The sequence below is a fragment of the Hevea brasiliensis genome, chromosome 13, assembly GCF_030052815.1.
Source record: "Hevea brasiliensis isolate MT/VB/25A 57/8 chromosome 13, ASM3005281v1, whole genome shotgun sequence".
Lineage (NCBI taxonomy): Eukaryota > Viridiplantae > Streptophyta > Magnoliopsida > Malpighiales > Euphorbiaceae > Hevea > Hevea brasiliensis.
Window position 1 is genome coordinate 58,965,185 of NC_079505.1, and position 18,362 is coordinate 58,983,546.

Sequence of the window (18,362 nt, forward strand, 5' to 3'; positions counted from 1 at the left end):
TAAATCTAATGCATTCAAAATATATATCCATATTTCACATACACAACTCAACCCAAACAACCATTCAAACACTTCAAACTCACTCATTTCAAACCCTAACTAAGGCTGGCCGAAATTCATCTTGGGTCCCTCAACAATTGTTTTCTTTTAATTTTAAGTTAAGATCTAAGTTACACTAAAAACATAAATATTAAACATAAATTTTCAATTAAATTCACTAACCTTAAACTTTGAAGTTCAATCTTCTCTTTCTTCCTTTTCTTTTTTTTTTTTCTTGCTCAATCCTCTTCTCTAGTGAGGTTATCAAGTTCTAGTGGATTAATTTGGGGTCAAGGTAAGGTTTAGTGGTTGGGAGCAAGCTTAAACTCAAGCTTCATGTTGTAACAATGGTGGTTTAAGTGAGAGAGTGGAGGGCAGCCGGCTTAGCGAGGGAAGAAGGTCTGATTTTTTTTTTCTTTTTAGTGTATTTTTAAGTCTTTAAAATTGCTTTTGACTTGGTCAATATTGATGGGCAAAAATAAAATTATTTATGATGTCATAATAATAATGTAAGCATGATGTAACTAAACTTTTTTAATTTTATTTTTCTTTTTCATTTATTTTTCTATTAGTTCTTTAATTTAATTTTTGATCCCAAAATTTCCTTTTCTCCGATTTTATTTGACAGTTAGGTCAGGAGTCAGCTCTAGGGGTGAATTGACCAAATTGCCCCTCGCCGGTTCAATCCAGTTTGCAAGTTATTCGATATTTCTTCTAGATCCCTGACCTAATTATTTGACCTGCTTAACAATTCTTTTCTGTGATTTTCTCTTTTTCACTGTGTTCGCAATAGTCCTAAGGACTGCAGCGTCACATTTTCCGATTCGAAATTTGAGTTAAGACTGACCTCGCTGTCACTTCCCGAGAAGGTCACCCATCGCTGTGACTCCTGGCTCATTTAACTTCTTGTACTTTGTTTTTCTTCTTTATACTTAACTATTTGGCAATTACTAATTATTTGCGTTCAGGGCTTATCTAGTTATCTTAAACACGATTCTAATCCTCTTAATTGTCCGGACCGACACTGGTCACCAGAACAGTAAAATGTGCCAGGCTATGCAAATAGGGGTGTTACAAAGTCCTTAAACCCCCTTAAAAGAAATTTCGTTCTCGAAATTCTGCCCACTATCTGTTCTCAGATAGTCATACGTGTTATTTTCTCATGTTTTTCTCACATTTCCATGTAGCCTCATCGTCAGAATGATGGTCTGTAGCACTTTAACCAATAATATTTACATATTGATTGCTCACCTCGTGTGCCAAGTTCCTTATGAGCTTCTGTCATAAGTTAATTTTGAATTCATTTCAATTCTAGAGGTAAACAAATCTGTGTGCTAATGGATCCACTCTTTCTAGGACCTTCCTAGACCAAGTTATGGTCATTTAAGCAACTACTGTTCATTTGGTCATTTTTGTACAAGGCAGTGTGCCATAATCCGGATTTGGCCTAGTTGATCACTAAGTTATGGTCATTTTCTGGGCATGATTCCTAAATGAAAAATGGTCCATTTTGTGTCTAGTTTCATTCCCAATTGGCCTCACACCAATTGGGTTGGTAAATTTTCAGTTTTGGTCCCTGAGAGGGACCTAGGTCAAGCTGTCTGCATAATGACCCTAACCAATCCGAATTGAAACTAATTTCTAACAATTCACACACACCACAAATGGTCACAATTAACCATTTCTCAACTCAAATAATGTCAACTACATCAATTGACTATTTCTCAAATTTTCTCCAATTTTTTCAAAATGCTCAAAACCCTAATCATATAAAGTTCAAATCTAATGCATTCAAAACATATATCCATACTTCACATACACAACTCAACCCAAACAACCATTCAAACACCTCAAACTCACTCATTTCAAACCCTAACTAAGGCTAGCTGAAATTCATCTTTGGTCCCTCAACAATTGTTTTCTTTTAATTTTAAGTTAAGATCTAAGTTACTTACACTAAAAACATAAATATTAAACATAAATTTTCAATAAAATTCACTAACCTTAAACTTTGAAGTTCAATCTTTCCTTTCTTCCTTTTTTTTTCTTGCTCAATCCTCTTCTCTAGTGAGGTTATCAAGTTCTAGTGGATTAATTTGGAGTCAAGGTAAGGTTTAGTGGTTGGAAGCAAGCTTAAACTCAAGCTTCATGGTGTAACAATGGTGGTTTAAGTGAGAGAGAGGAGGGCAGCCGGCTTGGTGAGGGAAGAAGGTCTGATTTTTTTTCTTTTTAGTGTATTTTTAAGTCTTTAAAATTTCTTTTGACTTGGTCAATATTGATGGGCAAAAATAAAATTATTTATGATGTCATAATAGTGATATAAGCATGATGTAACCAAACTTTTTCAATTTCCTTTTTCTTTTTCTTTTTCATTTATTTTTCTATTAGTTCTTTAATTTAATTCTTAATCCTGAAATTTCCTTTTCTCTAATTTTATTTGACAATTAGGTCAGGAGTCAGCTCTAGGGGTGTGTTGACCAAATCGCCCCTCGCCGGTTTAATTTGGATTGCAAGTTATTCTATATTTCTTTTGGATTCCTGACCTAATTATTTGACCTTCTTAATAATTCTTTTCTATGATTTTCTCTTTTCCATTGTGTTCGCAATAGTCCTAAGGACTGCAGCGTCACATTTTTTGATTCGAAATTTGAGTTAAGACTGACCTCGTAGTCACTTCCCGGGAAGGTCACCTATCGCTATGACTCCCGGCTCATTTAACTTCTTGTGCTTTGTTTTTCTTCTTTATACTTAACTATTTGGCAATTACTAATTATTTGCGTCCAGAGCTTATCTAGTTATCTTAAACATAGTTCTAATCCTCTTAATTGTCCGGACCGACACCGGCCACTGGAACAGTAAAATGTGCCAGGCTATGCAATTAGGGGTGTTACAAAGTCCTTAAAGAAATACCTCTAAGGAAGTACGCACCATTTCTAGATGTTTGGGGAATCATAATCTTGGTGGGCAAGACAAATTTGCCATCATTTGTAAATAAATCAAAAAGGCAAACCTTTAAAGCTCTTATTGATAAAGTTTGCCACAAACTAACTAGTTGGAAAGAGCACATGCTATCTTAAGGGGGAAGAGAAGTTCTTATTAAGGTAGTAGTTTCTGCTATTCCGATCTATGCCATGGCTTGTTTCAAATTGCCATTGTCTCTCTGTACAAAAATTAAAAGTATGATGGCTAACTTCTAGTGGGGGAAAAATAAAGATGAAAAGATTAGACCACTTGGGCTAGTTTGTGTTGTGGAAATTCAGTGGAGGAATGGGCTTTAGAAATCTCTAAAGATTTAATCAAGCTTTCTAGTTAAACAAGATTGGAGGATAATTAACAAACCTACTTCTCTTTTTGCTCTTGTTCTAAAAGGCAAATACTTTCATGCCTCATCTTTCTTACAAGCTAAAACAATAGGGAGCTCAACTTGGGGTTGGAAAAGTCTTATGTGGGGAAGAGAAATCTTACAATATGGCATGAGATGGCAAGTTAACAATGGCAACTCCATCCTTTGTAAAGAGGATAATTGGATGCCGCAATCCTTTCCCAATTCCCCTTATGTTAAAATAGATGCCAATCCTCACATCAATTAGGTCTCTCAACTGATGGTAGGGGTGAGCACTTATCAGTTTTAACTAAAAAAACAAACTAAACTGATTTAATTTAGTTTTTTGATTCGGTTTTTTAGTTAATCAGTTTAGTTTCATTTGTTGATTTTGAGAAAAATTGAATATTTAGTTTAGTTCGATTTTTAAGGTTAAAAAACAAAAAAACCAAACCAACTAAATTCTTTTCCTCCTTTATAATAATCCCTACTATTTTTAATTGAATGACTTTCTTCATTCTCACCTGCAACTTCAATTGTTCTCCTCTCATTTTATGATTATTCACAATAGTAATCATCTTCTCAAATCTACACTGTAACCAGTTAAGCCGCATGCAATCACTTCAAAGACTTCAATCCTCAATCACTTTCAATCACAAAAATAATAGTCCTCCCTTCCCTTCCCTTCTTTTCCCTTTCGAAATCTCAAGAGTTTTCTCAATCATCATGCCTTAATGACTTATGCTGGTCATGATGGCTTTCCAAGTCCGATCAATCATGACAACATTGGTGCTCTTCCCCTTTAGCTCCACATCCAATCACTTCAAAGACTCCACTCCTCAATCGCTTTCAATCACAAAAATAACATTTCTCCCTTTCCTTCCCTTCCCTTCACTTCCTTTTTATGATCTCAAGAGTTTTTTCTATCATCACATCATAATGACTTGTGATGGTTGCGATGGCTTTCCCAGTCTGATCGATGGTGGCGGCACTAGTGCTCTTCTATGTTTGTGACTTTGTGCTTCTTTTTCTTCTTCTTCTTCTTCTGTGTTTGTGACTTTGTGCTTTCTTTGGCTTTTTGTGTTTATGACTTTGTGCTTTCTTTGGCTTTGGTTATTGGGTATACGTTGCACAACACAATAATCTTGAGTTTGTGATGTCCACCCGACTACAGTGTAGCCGAGCAAGGCGTGCTACATTCGGTGCCGGAGCACCCTAACTTATCTTACTTTATTTTTTTTAAATAATTTTGAATTCATTTAATTTAATATCAATTATTTTTCGACGGAGAAACCAGTGAAGTTTCCCCTATTTTATTATCGTTTGGCGTATTTCAATATTCACCTGTTTGAAATTCAACAATATTTCCAAAATAAAATATTATCCATGCTAATCATAATTATCTCATCAATCATCCTCATAATTTTCTCATATTTCAAATCTCATCCATACATTTCAATTTCATAATCATTTCCATACATTTCCATTCATACTCAATTCATATGTAAACATTCTCAAATTACATAAGCAAAATTTCCAAATTTCCTTAATTTACATAATTTACAAAATAATTACAAAATTTCATAATTTACATAATATATAAATTAATTACATATGAAAAAGCTAATTAATTAATTTACATCGCATTCCTATTAATTACCTATTCATAATCTACATTATAATACAATATCTAGCATTTTAAACAAAATACAAAATATGATCTATATGGGCCCTATCTACGTACATTGTTGAGGAGGTGACAAACTTTGAATACTTTAGACACTTCTGCAGATCAGAACTCCCAAAATTCCCAGTCAAACGTCCATTGGGTTCTAGCTTCAGTACCTGCGCGAAGGAAACAATTCCATCGCGCTAAGCATTGCTGCTTAGTGGTGCAATAATATAACAAGGAAATAATATACAAATAAAGATAGAAATAAAACATAATTCAAATAATTAAGATTTATTTATACTTCACATGCGGTTTCTAAAATTTAATATATTTTATCCTAATTTAGTCTTCTTCAAAAGTGTTTATTTCGCCAATGTACAGTAATAATGTACAAAGAAAAATGATCTGAAAATAATAAATTTATGCTTATATTATTATATAAGTCACATTTGCAATATTTATTTATGTTATAATTTTCTTTGCTAATCTTTTAGCATTTTCTCTATACTTGCTAGGTTGTCTCAGATTGTTTCATAAGAAGTAAATTTTAATATCGGTCCAGTTCATTTCGATTCTTTCTAATAAATAACTATTCTAATTTATTTTAGGTCATCTTACTCATTTATTTAATTTCTAATATTTTTAATTACTAATATTCTTAACTTATTTCAATAAATTTCATCCCAAGTAACCTATGACAGTTGACTAAATCGATAACGGGTCGTTGCAATCGACACCGATTGCCTCGGGCCGTCATACCATGGGACGCAGAATGTCAACCATGTATGAAGTCAGTATGGCTAAAAAGCCATGATATCACATAATCGGGCATAAAAGCCATGAATACGGGCATAAAGCCATGAATATAGGCATAAAGCCTTTCGCAGTACTGCTAAAACAATACCCTATTGGCATGCCAAACTATCCAATCTGACACACATGTCTAGGCAATACAATGGCACATAATATCATTAAATATTAATATATTATGTTTTATGACTTTATTATTTCATGATAAATTTCATAATTTATACATTCATCATAATATTCATACATTCTCTACATCTTCATATTGATCACAATTCACAACAATGGTGTTCATATACCATTGTACTCAAAACATTCTTCCTTTCTCTTATAAAGAGAACTAATGTTTCATTCATATTTTCGTGTGATTCATTTATTCATTACAATATTTATGTGAATTCATAACTCATACAAGGTGTTATTATCTTATTTGTAATTGAAACATAAATCCTAATGTAAACCTCATCCTATTTATACTCAACAATCCATCTAGTTTAATTTCATTTCATATTCAAGTGGTATTACTTATGTTTTATTAGACCTACTAATAATGGGAATATAATTCTTAACTATATACTCACATAACTTAAATATTCATTAAGTCATTTAGGTGAATTACTATTTCTATTCCAAGTAATCCATGAATGTTTCATGGATTCCAAATATCATACCTTAATTTCCTCTATCAATTTAGTTATTATACTTTGTGTCTTTGTATTACTATTCACATTACTATTCACTCAAATTGTTGACTTTTTAATAGATAATAAATTTATTGAACCTAAGTTCTCCAAGATACCACATTTTGCATTCAAAATTTGTTGGTATTGGTTGCTAATACCATTTCCAAGCTTAATGTTAATTGGGCAGAATTTTCAGTTTTCATGCTTCGTATTTACTGTTCCATTTGTCACTTTTGCAGTGGGAATTTGGAAAAATGTTCAACATAAAAGTTGTTTCTTATTTTGTCTAGTTGAATTTCTTTTTTTAAATCACTCCATTTGGAGTTTTGTAGCTCAAGTTATGGCCTAAAAACCATGACTGGCCGGATTGGGCAGAACCCAAAATTCTGGGTAAAATTGTTTCTGCCAGATTTGGTAACTCAAGTTTGGTTGGCAATTTGACTAGGTTATGATCATAATTTGGGTCAGGTTTCTTCATGAAAGTTGTTGGTCTATATCTCAACTTGTTTCTGGTAAAATTTCAGGCCAATTGGACCTTGCTACATTGAGTTATAGCCAAATGACCAAATACTGTTCATTTGGTCATTTTGCCCAGGCAGATTGCAGGTCACCCGGATTAGGGCAAACTTTTGGTTAAGTTGGTTTGGTTTTCTGGGCATGATTTCTTCACCAAAGTTTTGCCATTATGTGTCTAGTATCACCTCCAATTGGCCTCATACCAATTGGAGTCACACGACCTCAGTTATAGGTAAAACAATACCCTGGACTCATAGGTCCAAATTTCCTGCATAAGAGAAGCACTCCCAATTTTCAATTTCACCCAACTTCCAAACTTCAATTCACATTTATAACACTTCTAATAGTCAATAATCAACCTCAACATCATCAAATTCAAGTCACAACACAAAATTCCATATTTGAGCAAACCCTAAATCAACTTGCAATAATTTTAAATTCCAAGAGAATTTCTAGCACTAACCTTATTCCTTAGCTTCACTCAACTTCAATTCAACTTTCTAATCAATCAAAAACTTGAAGCTCCTTCTTGGTCCACCTTGGCTGAAATTCCTCTTGCCCCAAACTTTTTTTTTTTTTTGTTTTCTTGAGTGCTTTCTACTAATTAGGCTTTAGTTTAGGGTGGGCTATAATTTTTCCAAGAAAAAATTTGGTTGTGATTTAGGGTTTTAAGCTTTGGATTTTAGGTTTTAATGGAAAATTTTAGAGAAGAAGAGAAGAAGGCAAGTGACGGGAAGAAGAAGGAAAAAAGATGCAGAATTTTGGTTCAATAATTAACCTATATAATAATTAAATATTTAATGGTAATATGGTAAATAAGTAGAATGGCAAATTTGAAATTATTTTGAAGTTTATAATCATTATAATTTGACTTTTCAATAATTATTTTTAATTTTTATAATTTCAATTAATTAAATTAATTTAGCTTCATTAAATTAATAATCATCACTTTTGGTCAATATTGGACCCTCAAATTTAATTGACCAAATTTTGCTCTTACCGAGTTGTCAGTTTATCTTTCTTTCTTCTTTCTTTTACTCATTTTTAATTTAATTTTCATCAATATTTATTCCTATTTTATGTCTTAATAATTATTTACTTAATTGGACAAGTTTGTCAAAAATCATCTCCGAAGACGAAATGACCAAAATGCCCTTCGTTTGGCTTAACAGACTAAAATTGTCTGTACCGATTGAAAAATTTTTCTAAACCTTTTCTTGGCATTCTAATGTCATAGAAACCTCAATGACTCTTCTCTGGAGTCTCAAAAATTATTTTATGAATTTTCCCCTAGGTCTAGGGCTCCTAGTTGCGAGAACCGCAACTTCCCACTAGGTTACCCATCACTAGAGCACCGACTCATTTAACTTGGTTGTATTTTATTTCTAAAAACTTTTTTTCTAAATTTTTCTTATTAATATTTGAGTTATTTATGACTCCTCACTCTAGTCTAATTATTTTTCCAGACGTTCTAACTGTCCGGACCGACACCGGTCACCGAAACAGTAGAATGTACGTAATTGCTACAGTGAGGGTGTTACACTTGCAATTCTAAGTTTGTGAATTTGTAGTAAATGATGTTGTTGGGTATTTATTGCTTGGTTTGCATCTCGTTTATCCCTGATTGATTTGTAAGTTGCATCTGGTTTTTGCATTGTTTATAGGTGTTTCTTGACATTTATTATGATACATGGGTTTTTCACAAATGGTAATGGATGACTTGAATGCTTTTTTATTTGCTGATATTAGTTCTTTTTTATTTGTTGAAATTATTAATGAGTTAATTGCAAATTGTGATGGATAATTTGAGGATTACAAACTATGATTGAAATTGTTGATAAATTACTTTTGCATTTTGCTAAGAGAGATGGTCTGATAACCAATGAACCTAACCAAACCGATCCGAATAGATTTTTTTCGATTCAGTTTGATTCAACTTTTCTTATACTTTGGTTTTCTGTACGATATTTTGCACTTCTATTAGTTGGCTTTATTTGTTTGGTTCGGCTCATAACCGAACTGACTGATTTCACACCCCTAACTAATGAATAGGAATAATTTCACATGGGAATACCAAGCCCTCAAAGATGTTTTCCATGATGATGAAATCCTGAGCATCTTGGCTATCCCTATTAGCATAGTTGATAGAGATGATAGAATTGTGTGGCACTTCACCAAAATGGCACTTATAATGTTAAATTTGGATACCACATTTCTCATAATCTTAAGATGAGCAGAATCTCAGCAGAGTCTGTGGATCCAGGGCCGAATTCCTAAGCTAATCTCAACACCTTTTTGGAAAAAGTTTGGGGCTACGACCTAAACTCAAAATCTTCCTCTCGCGTCTTCTTCGAGAAAAATTGCCATCTAATGTTCTGGTCCAAAAAAGATTCCTCCAGCTTCCTGATGAATGTTTGATGTGCAGGGATAAGGAATCATTGAAACACCTATTTTTCTCATGTCCAAAAGCCATAGAGGTATGGTTTCTTTCCCACTTATAATTGAGATTTATGATGAATGGCCAAACTATGATGGATTGTTGGAAGGAATTATGTGATCCCTTGGTTAATTATGGTCATGGAAATGAGATGATTCCTCTCTCAATATTCTTTTTTTGGCAACTATGGAAGAAGTTCAATAGAAGGACCTTCAGCAGAGAAGAGTTTTCCTTTCAACAATTCATCTTAATAGCTATTAACAACTTTGAAGCTTTCTAGGCTACTTATTGTCCTTTTATCTCCCCTCAAGTGGCAACAATGGAGGAACAACTATGGTCTCTGCCACCTTCTAATGTAATCAAATTGAACTTTGATGCTGCAACTAATTCTTTGTTAAAACTTGGAGCAGTTGCAGGGTAGCTCAAGATCACAATGGTCATTTGTTAGATTGGTTCTATAGAAGAATTAAAGGAATCTCTAATCCTCTCATTCTGGAAGGGATAGCTTGTCGCGATGCCATTATCCTAGTGAGGCAGAAAGGCTTTCAATGCATAATCAATTAAGGAGATTCCTAGATTCTGAATAATAGCTTAAATAGTGCTATGAGTCCTCATGAACCTCAAGGTCTAGTTCATGACATTTTACACTTTTCTCGCGAGTTTTCTTCGGTGTCCTTTGACTTGGTTTGAAGATCAGGGAACAAGGCAGCTCATATTTTAGCCTCTTAAGACAATTAAGGATGTGTCCTTTGTGCTGAATCCTTTACCTCAGGATTCATTTGTATCTTCTGCCTTACCCTTGTAAGGTTATCTATGATATCCATCTTTCCAAAAAAAAAAAATTTCTAAGCGCCTTTGCATAACAGTGATGACTATTGACTGCGTACGTGGAGAAGAAAAACGTTTCCACTGCATTTAACGCCTATTGATTGGCTATTGATATCAATCCTCATGATTGTTGAGCTTGGTAAGGGTTTAGACAACCATATGAAATGATGGGCATAGGAGATTTGAAGAAGCAGAGGTGTATTTTATTTGAAATTCTTGATTCATAGATAGAGAGTGAAAGCTTCACTTCTGTAAAATATTCAACTCATCTCTAATATATGTACTATGTAGGGCTTATTTTTCATAATATTGAAGCAAACTTTTTTGGATGGTCGCTAAAATTCATTTCTCTCATATGATCATGCCACCTTGAGCGTGTATGCAGACCTTACAAATTAAAGCTTGTTACAAAAAACTATCTAGTCAGCAAGATTCCTCATAATATAGGTGACGTGAGACGTTTGAAGCCTTAAATTTTTGGCTGTGCCTAACAATGTCTTTTCATCAACTTTACTGGTAAGCTCTGGTAAAAGGAGCTTAAAGGACTCTCATAGGCTGGGAATGACTACTTTGACTGAAAGGTTCAGCAAAGGAATTGTGGAAGATCACGTGTCTTTCATGTAACTTTCCAAGTTCTCCTTGTTCCCATATTTTAGATATGATCACAAAAAACAATTTAGAAAAAACTGTTTTGTTATTTTAGTGTTATTATAACTAAAATTTATTAAATTTAATTTTAAATTATTTTTTAATTCTCTCTAATTAATGTATTTAAAAAAGTAATTTTTTCAACAGCAATTTGATTAGCAATATTAAATAAGCCCTATATGATCCAATCAATTACATATTAAAATTGATAAAATTTAAAACTCATATTAAAATTGATATATTAATTAGTTCAATAATAAGGATGAGAGATTGTTTTTCTCATTAATTAACATTCGAATTTTACTGTGTAATACTCTAAAATTATTTATCTTATTACATAGTCAGGTGCGGAGGCTACGCTGAATAAAATGATAACAAATCACATATCGTAATTAAAATTCATTCAAAGAAAATAGAGCAAAACATCACTTGTACTGGCAACAAAATGACTAATGGTGGCTTTTCTTGATTAATATATAAATGACATCAGAAAGTAGATATGATAACGGTGTTGATTTGAAACTTGATCAACGATTTGAAACTTGATCAACGATTTGATTCTTGTTCCATCTTTATATAAATTAAAAAAAAAAAAAAGGAGCATTTTTGGTTACGACAAAAATTCATCATCTCACATTGAATTTTTGTTTCGTAACACTTGATACAGGCTTTAATCCATGCTTCAAAGCAGCATTCCAAACCAGATCAATTCTGTCCACATCTATTGCACCAACTTCATGGTGACTCCAACCTTCAAGCAGATGAACCACTCCACCTGCGTGGCATGCATGAACCACTCCTCTGTCCATAGTATACTGTGCAAGAACAAGATCCCCCGAGAGAATTTTTCATTTCAATCTAAACAGCAACATATAACCAACAAAAAACCATATATAGACTCTGATGATGATTGCTTACCTCGCAATTGCCAAGCCCCTGAACATCCTCTGGCAGTCTCATGGCTGCAAGATCCCCGTAAGTGCAGTCTCTTCTAAATGACAATATTGGTGGGACAACAAATTGATGGAAATGTGTTCCTTTCGGAGCCCAGCTTTGCTCTCCAGGTGTGATCCACTTGCCGACAATCCAATTCTATCATTACCACCATACAAACCAATCAGTTTCAGAAACAGTACTGTAATTTCCATTAATTAGTTCACAGTTACGTGCTTAGAATAATGTTGAAATATGATCCACGTACCTTGCAATTTCTGGCAGCCTGGTACTTGGTGACTTGGACAAGATAGCTCTGGCAATCTAAGGGAGCTTCCTTCTGAATTTTATGGAATCTTTCGGTTGATAGAGTAAGCATCTGCAAGTTTCAATCAGGCCATTAAAATCTACAGTCAAGGTCCAACCATAACCTAGTCATTAAAGACTACTGGCAATAGTCAGCAAAATTCTGCTAGGAAAAGGAAGACCCATTTCCCAAAGGGCGATCATATATATTATGGGCGTTTGCTCTGCTACTCGCTCAATGTTTTCCATTAGATTTTTAATTGAAATTTAAATTTGACATATAATTGATGCAGTTTGCAACGGCAGTGCCCATACCCAGAAGGGCCACATGTGCAATGTCGCATATTAATTAATAATGAAAGCCCCACCAAGTCTAATAACTAACTTTAGATTTCATTTAATGATATTTTGTGCTATTATAAAATATAATATAATAATAATAATTAAAAAACTATTTATAAAACAAAACCTTGGAATACCACCTCCTATGATTTTTTTTTTTTAAATTTTGTTTATACTTCCCATGATCATTGCTTCTATGTTAATCTTATCATTTATTAAATGATCTTTTTTTTTTAATTATTAAATGGTTGTTAGCATAAGTCTCAAAGTACAAGTGTTGACGAGCAAGTGGCAATACACTCGACCACAAACAACTTTCTAGAAAAAAAAAAAAAAAAAACACTTAAATTAATTCGGGTTACTGGCTAAATCAAATAAAATACTTCATATAATTTATAAAAATTATATAAATATAAAAAGATAATTAAAAAATAAATCATATGTTTATTCATAATTATATTACATGCTATAAGATGATTTGATTGGTTTTGATTTAGCAAAGACCCCATAAACTAAGTCTACCTAAAGAATTTTTTTTTTTTTTAGTGAAAGTTTGATTCTAGAAAAAGTTATAATTAAAAAAATTAAATAATAAAATATATCTAATTTAGATAATTTTTTAAAAAAATATCTTGAATAAATAAGGAAATTTTGAATCAAAGAACATTTAATGAAGAAGGAAATTGAAGTGGGGAAAAACTTACAAGGACCCTTACTCTCCTTTGACAAAGATAGAGGGCAATCGCTCTTCCAAGTTTAGAAGTAGCTCCTGTTAGAAACACTTCTTTCACATCCTTGTGGATTTCATTGAGAATAACTGCAGCTGTTAAGGTATTTCCATGGACCACTCGAACTCTAAGGTTTGGATGCTTGTTCACAAATAGCGTTCCACCACCATTCAGTGCTTCATTCTAAAAAAATAAATAATAAATAAATAAATAAAAGGTTGACTTTGACTTTGGTTGTTAGTATTCTTTTTATTTGATTTCCACTAGAAATGTGGAGTAAAGGGTTGAAATTAATTTTCAATTACCGCAAGAAAGAGAATTGAAAGAAGAAGACAGATAATGGACTGAGATTCAACCTTGGATTGCCATATAATTAATTTACTGAAGAGGTGGGTGGCAAATAATTAAAGCTTTTGATTAGTTTTATTGTGTGACGAGACGTTTCTGTTCTAGAGTTTTTTCAACTTGGCACCTGGGGCTGGGGGGCCACCTTAAAAGGACACTTCTTTTGCAATATCCATTGGCGAACAAAGAACACTGAAGCGAAACAATACGGACAGTACTTATCAAAAAGGGGAGATTTATACAATTTTTATTTTTTTAATATAGGGAGGAAAAAAAATAGGTAAATTACTTTTAAGTTTTTATAATTTGTTAAAATTAATTATTTTATCTTTAAATTTTTTAAAATCTCAATTGAAATGTCTTTATATTTTGTAAAAACATATTCTTTATTCTTTCTTTCAAAGAAATGTTAATCAATATATTTAGCCTTGAACACTAATAATGTTTAATCCCTATAATTTTAATTATTTATACTGTTTAATTTCTCTTATCAAGATTAAAATAATTTGACTAATATTTTTTACGATAAAAATCTAATAAAGGGGCTAAAGAGTTTGATTTTTCAAAATATAGAAATAGATTTTAAAAGAGGAAGCATTAAGAAGTTAATTTTAACAAATTATAAAGACATGATTGTAATTTATCCAAAAAACAAAATAAAAAATGGCACCAAGAAATTGTATGAAGCTATTAATAGATATTTCTTGATGGAGAAGAGAGGTTGTGGAGTAGTCTTACTCTTATTAATCCCAGACTGACACCCACTATATTGAGCAATGAAAGTATTAAGAGAATTAAATAGACTCATTACCAGTTTGTTTTTGACATGCCAAAACGAAAAATTCATTTCTTGCCCTTCTAAAGTGTGAAAAGTATAGATTTATATGCCTCCAAAATAAACATATACAATCTAATCTTTAATTGGGATAATTTGATTCTGATGTATATCAATTGTCACGGGTCACAAATTCAACCCATATATAGTAGCTGATAGTTTTTTTTTTTTTTTTTATGTTTAATTTGTATGTAACAAGTTGAAATACCAATTAATATTTTTAATTGCATTCTTTGGTTGATGTCTAGTATTGATTACTTCAACTACTATGATCAGAAATCAACAGAAATTAGTTAAATGTATTAAGATTTGCATTTAATTTCAACATCTAATTGGGTACGAACTGCTAAAAAGAACACAAAATAGAAAAATAGTACCATACTACGTAAGTACGTACTAACCTTGTTTAATGCAGCAAGACTAATGACCTTCACCCCATCTCGATCAGCTCTAAGAAGGGCTTCTTCTATATGTTTGTTAATGCCCTCTTGAGCAAATGGTAGGAAATACTGCAGAAAATCAAATACTATCTTATAGTTACGCCTTCTAGCTAGGCCAAATTTGATTATTAACCTATTTCATGATTTTGGTAACAGACCTGAAAGCCGAACCTAGGCACAACCCATGTCGCATGCAATCTATCTCTTAGATTGTAGAAGGATACTAGGAAGGTCTTAGCCCTAGCCCACATGGCTAACATCACCATAAATGCCACCGGCCAAAATGGCAGAAATAGCATATGGGCTAGATTGGCCGCGTATGGCAATGACGCAAACGCCCTGTTAACAAATGGTGCATGCAGTGAAGATGAAACATCCACCACATGGGCTAAGAACACGAAATCAGGCACTCTCCCTTTTTTCCCTGCATTATGGAAAAAATCAAAGATAGATATTTGTACACGCGAGGATTTTAATTTTCTAGCATGAAGCACTGATAGATAAATAAACAATAATTGTACTGTTAATCTATAATGACAATCAGTCATTAAATTGTGTAGAGTAAGATGGTTTCAAATTCTACAGAAACGAAAGATGGAAAGGGGAAGTGACAATTTTCTATTATTTTAGGTGTTAGTGAAATTTGACATATATGATAATAAATAAATAATGGATAGTAATATTTATGTGGATGCAATTGAAATTTCTGGTTGAATCTGAATCATGCAGGTGCAGTTTAATGTAACACTGCAGCAGCACCACCACCACCACCATATTTGCAGTGTGTAATAAGAGAAATTTGTGTCTAAATTTGATCTACAATAAATTAGAAATATAAATATATAGGATTCATTTATGTAATATGTGAATTTAAAAAATTAATATATATATATATATATATAATTCACATAAAACAGGTCTAGATAAAAAAAAGAATCTGTGTAATAATAATAATAATAATGTACAGTCTACTTTTAACGGATTTACCTGCATTTGTACATATTTGGCTGTGGAGATCCCAAGAATTGGTGTTAAGGGTCTTCCATATCGCATCAAACAGAGGCATGAAGAGACAGAAGTTGGTGCCCATCTCTATGTGGTGTAGGCTGTGGTATCTGTAACCGGTCAAAATCAAGTTAATTCAGCGCACATAAATACAGCGCGCACACAGCAGGACAATTTCTCCCTTTAGAATTTTATGAAACGTTGACGAGAACTGGAGTAGGGTTTCAGCAATTGGAAAATGCAATTACTCTCCCACCTGCCGCCCACCCCTATCCGGCTCAGGCTAACACTAGCAAGTTTGCGGGTCAATAAAGACTTCCTCTATATACGTGAAAAATAAAAGAATTAAGGAAAAATGTTTTCCTATATAGACATTCCAGGATGATAGAACGACAATATCAGCATTTCTTCCGCAATTTATAGCACATAAAATTAAGATTCTGAATTTCCCATTATTTTATTTTCTTTAATTATTTCCAAAGCACCAACATAATAGTATAATAAAATCAATAATATCTTTTATGGTACACCCAAAAAATTAGACGAATGATTTTATTCATTTGTGTGAATACGTAATCACCTACAAATGACATTAATTGGGGGATTAAGAAAGTTGATAAAATTATAAATCTTATAAGAAAAATCTCTCATAAGAGTGGATGGAGGTTATAATGAGAAATTTACTTACGATGGTGTATAGAGGAGATATCTAAAGAAGGGGAAAATCTCGAACAATCGATGAGGAACAATTTCAACATTGGAATGTCCCAAGCATCTAAGGAAATCAAATGCCAAAATATAACCATAAATCAAGGTTGTTGATCCACATCCCATCATATAAGACCCCATCATTGGAATTCCAGTAATCGTGGTTAGTACAAGATGCTCCAAAATTGTTGCAGTTGCACCTGCACAGAAATATATGTATAAATTATAAAAACTCAAGGATAAAATGATATCCACACAACAAACCTGAAAAGGGTATTGTTATCCCTTACCTGTAAAGGGATGAAGCACAGGCGATGAATGATGGATTGAATGGTAATGGGTAAAAAGATAACTTCCATGGAAGTATCTATGTACCCAATAGTATAGTGGCTCTGAAATTCCCACATGCAGTATCAAAATAGTAATGAATCCTTTTGTGTTCCACACAGGAACATTTTCAATGAATGATGGGAAGATATAACATGCCATGGATGCAATTGAAGCTTGAAGAAGTATGAAATTATCCCTGGAAAGTCGACAGAAAAAAAAGTATATACGTATATCATTAGCAAATATAGAATGCAAAGAGAGAAATTAAAGCATAATTTGATTGGAGGAAAGCTTATATACCAATCCCATTCTTTGTCTATCTGCTTGAAATCATAGCCTTGTTGGTTTATCCGGCGATTACTTGTGAGGAAAAGCATGTTAACGAAAGAACTCCAGAAAATATGAAGTGCTCCTCGAAGAGCACTAATAATGAGAATATGGAGACACCAATTAATCATGAAAGTATCCTCCTGATGAATCTGTGAATATATGACTTTTGCAAGCAGAGGTCCATATAGCAGATACTTCACAGAGAAAACATGAGATGAAACAGAACCAAATCAGCACTAAAGTAGCAATAAAAAAATAATCAATTTTTACGTGATGAAAACTTTCTATACCTTGAAGATTCCCAAGTTCTCCCAAGGCCAAGCTGACAATGGAGCTGCCATCTTCCCCGAGTATTTACTCTTTCTTCTTGGGTTTTAATTAATATATCTCCAAGATTTTAGCTTAATCTTTCTCTTTTCAAAAAAGAGGGAAATGCAGACACTCGGAAATAATCTAAAGAACAAAAGCAAGAAACCTAAACCAGCAAACTAGATTCGGAGAAAAGCTCAAGGGCATACCCAATTCCCCACTTGATGAAGAGAGAGAAAAAAAGGGCAAGTTATAAACTTGATTATACAAGTTTTTGCTTTCCTTTTCTGCTTTTGTTTCTCTCTCGAAGGCAAGGTTGAAGAGGGACCTCTTGGCACGCACTTATATAGATAAGAAGAAAAAGATAAAAAAATAAAATAAAATAAAAATTGAGAAATGAACCTTTTAGCTTCAATTGTATAGATGTAGTTGAAACTTCTTAAATCAATCTTTATCTTGTAACAACGTTCCCATATTTGTCAAATGAAGCCTTCCTCAGTCGCCATTGGTGACTGAAAATTAGCCTTTCGTATTTGGGGTTCAAACGTGTTTTCACATCAGATGGGCTGCTTGAAACTTGGCACAACCGACACAGCTGTAGTGATGGCCAAATACTACTTCGAAATTAATTACTCGTATGGTTGGGGGGTGGAGGATGCACGGCAGAGGCCACGGTTAGGGCCTAATTCAATACCGTACTCAGCGCATAGTACTGTGGTCGGCGCCACACACACATACACACATACTGTGGTCGGCGCGCCACACACGCGTTATCATATAAATATTTTTTTTCCCTGAA

The 18,362-nt window shown here is 33.1% G+C and overlaps 1 protein-coding gene across 1 annotated transcript; it reads right to left on the bottom strand.

Moving 5' to 3' along the window:
- Positions 1 to 11,398: 11,398 nt before the first annotated feature.
- Positions 11,399 to 18,132, bottom strand: LOC110671748 (very-long-chain aldehyde decarbonylase CER3). Its single transcript, XM_021834320.2, has 12 exons — positions 17,966 to 18,132; positions 17,545 to 17,707; positions 17,225 to 17,448; positions 16,885 to 17,120; positions 16,575 to 16,794; positions 15,869 to 15,996; positions 15,040 to 15,305; positions 14,843 to 14,950; positions 13,238 to 13,444; positions 12,154 to 12,264; positions 11,871 to 12,044; positions 11,399 to 11,767 (listed from the first exon to the last, which is right to left on the bottom strand). The coding sequence occupies exons 2-12, from the start codon at positions 17,593 to 17,595 to the stop codon at positions 11,579 to 11,581; spliced, it is 1,914 nt and encodes a 637-aa protein (XP_021690012.2). The 5' UTR covers positions 17,596 to 17,707; positions 17,966 to 18,132; the 3' UTR covers positions 11,399 to 11,578.
- Positions 18,133 to 18,362: the final 230 nt, after the last annotated feature.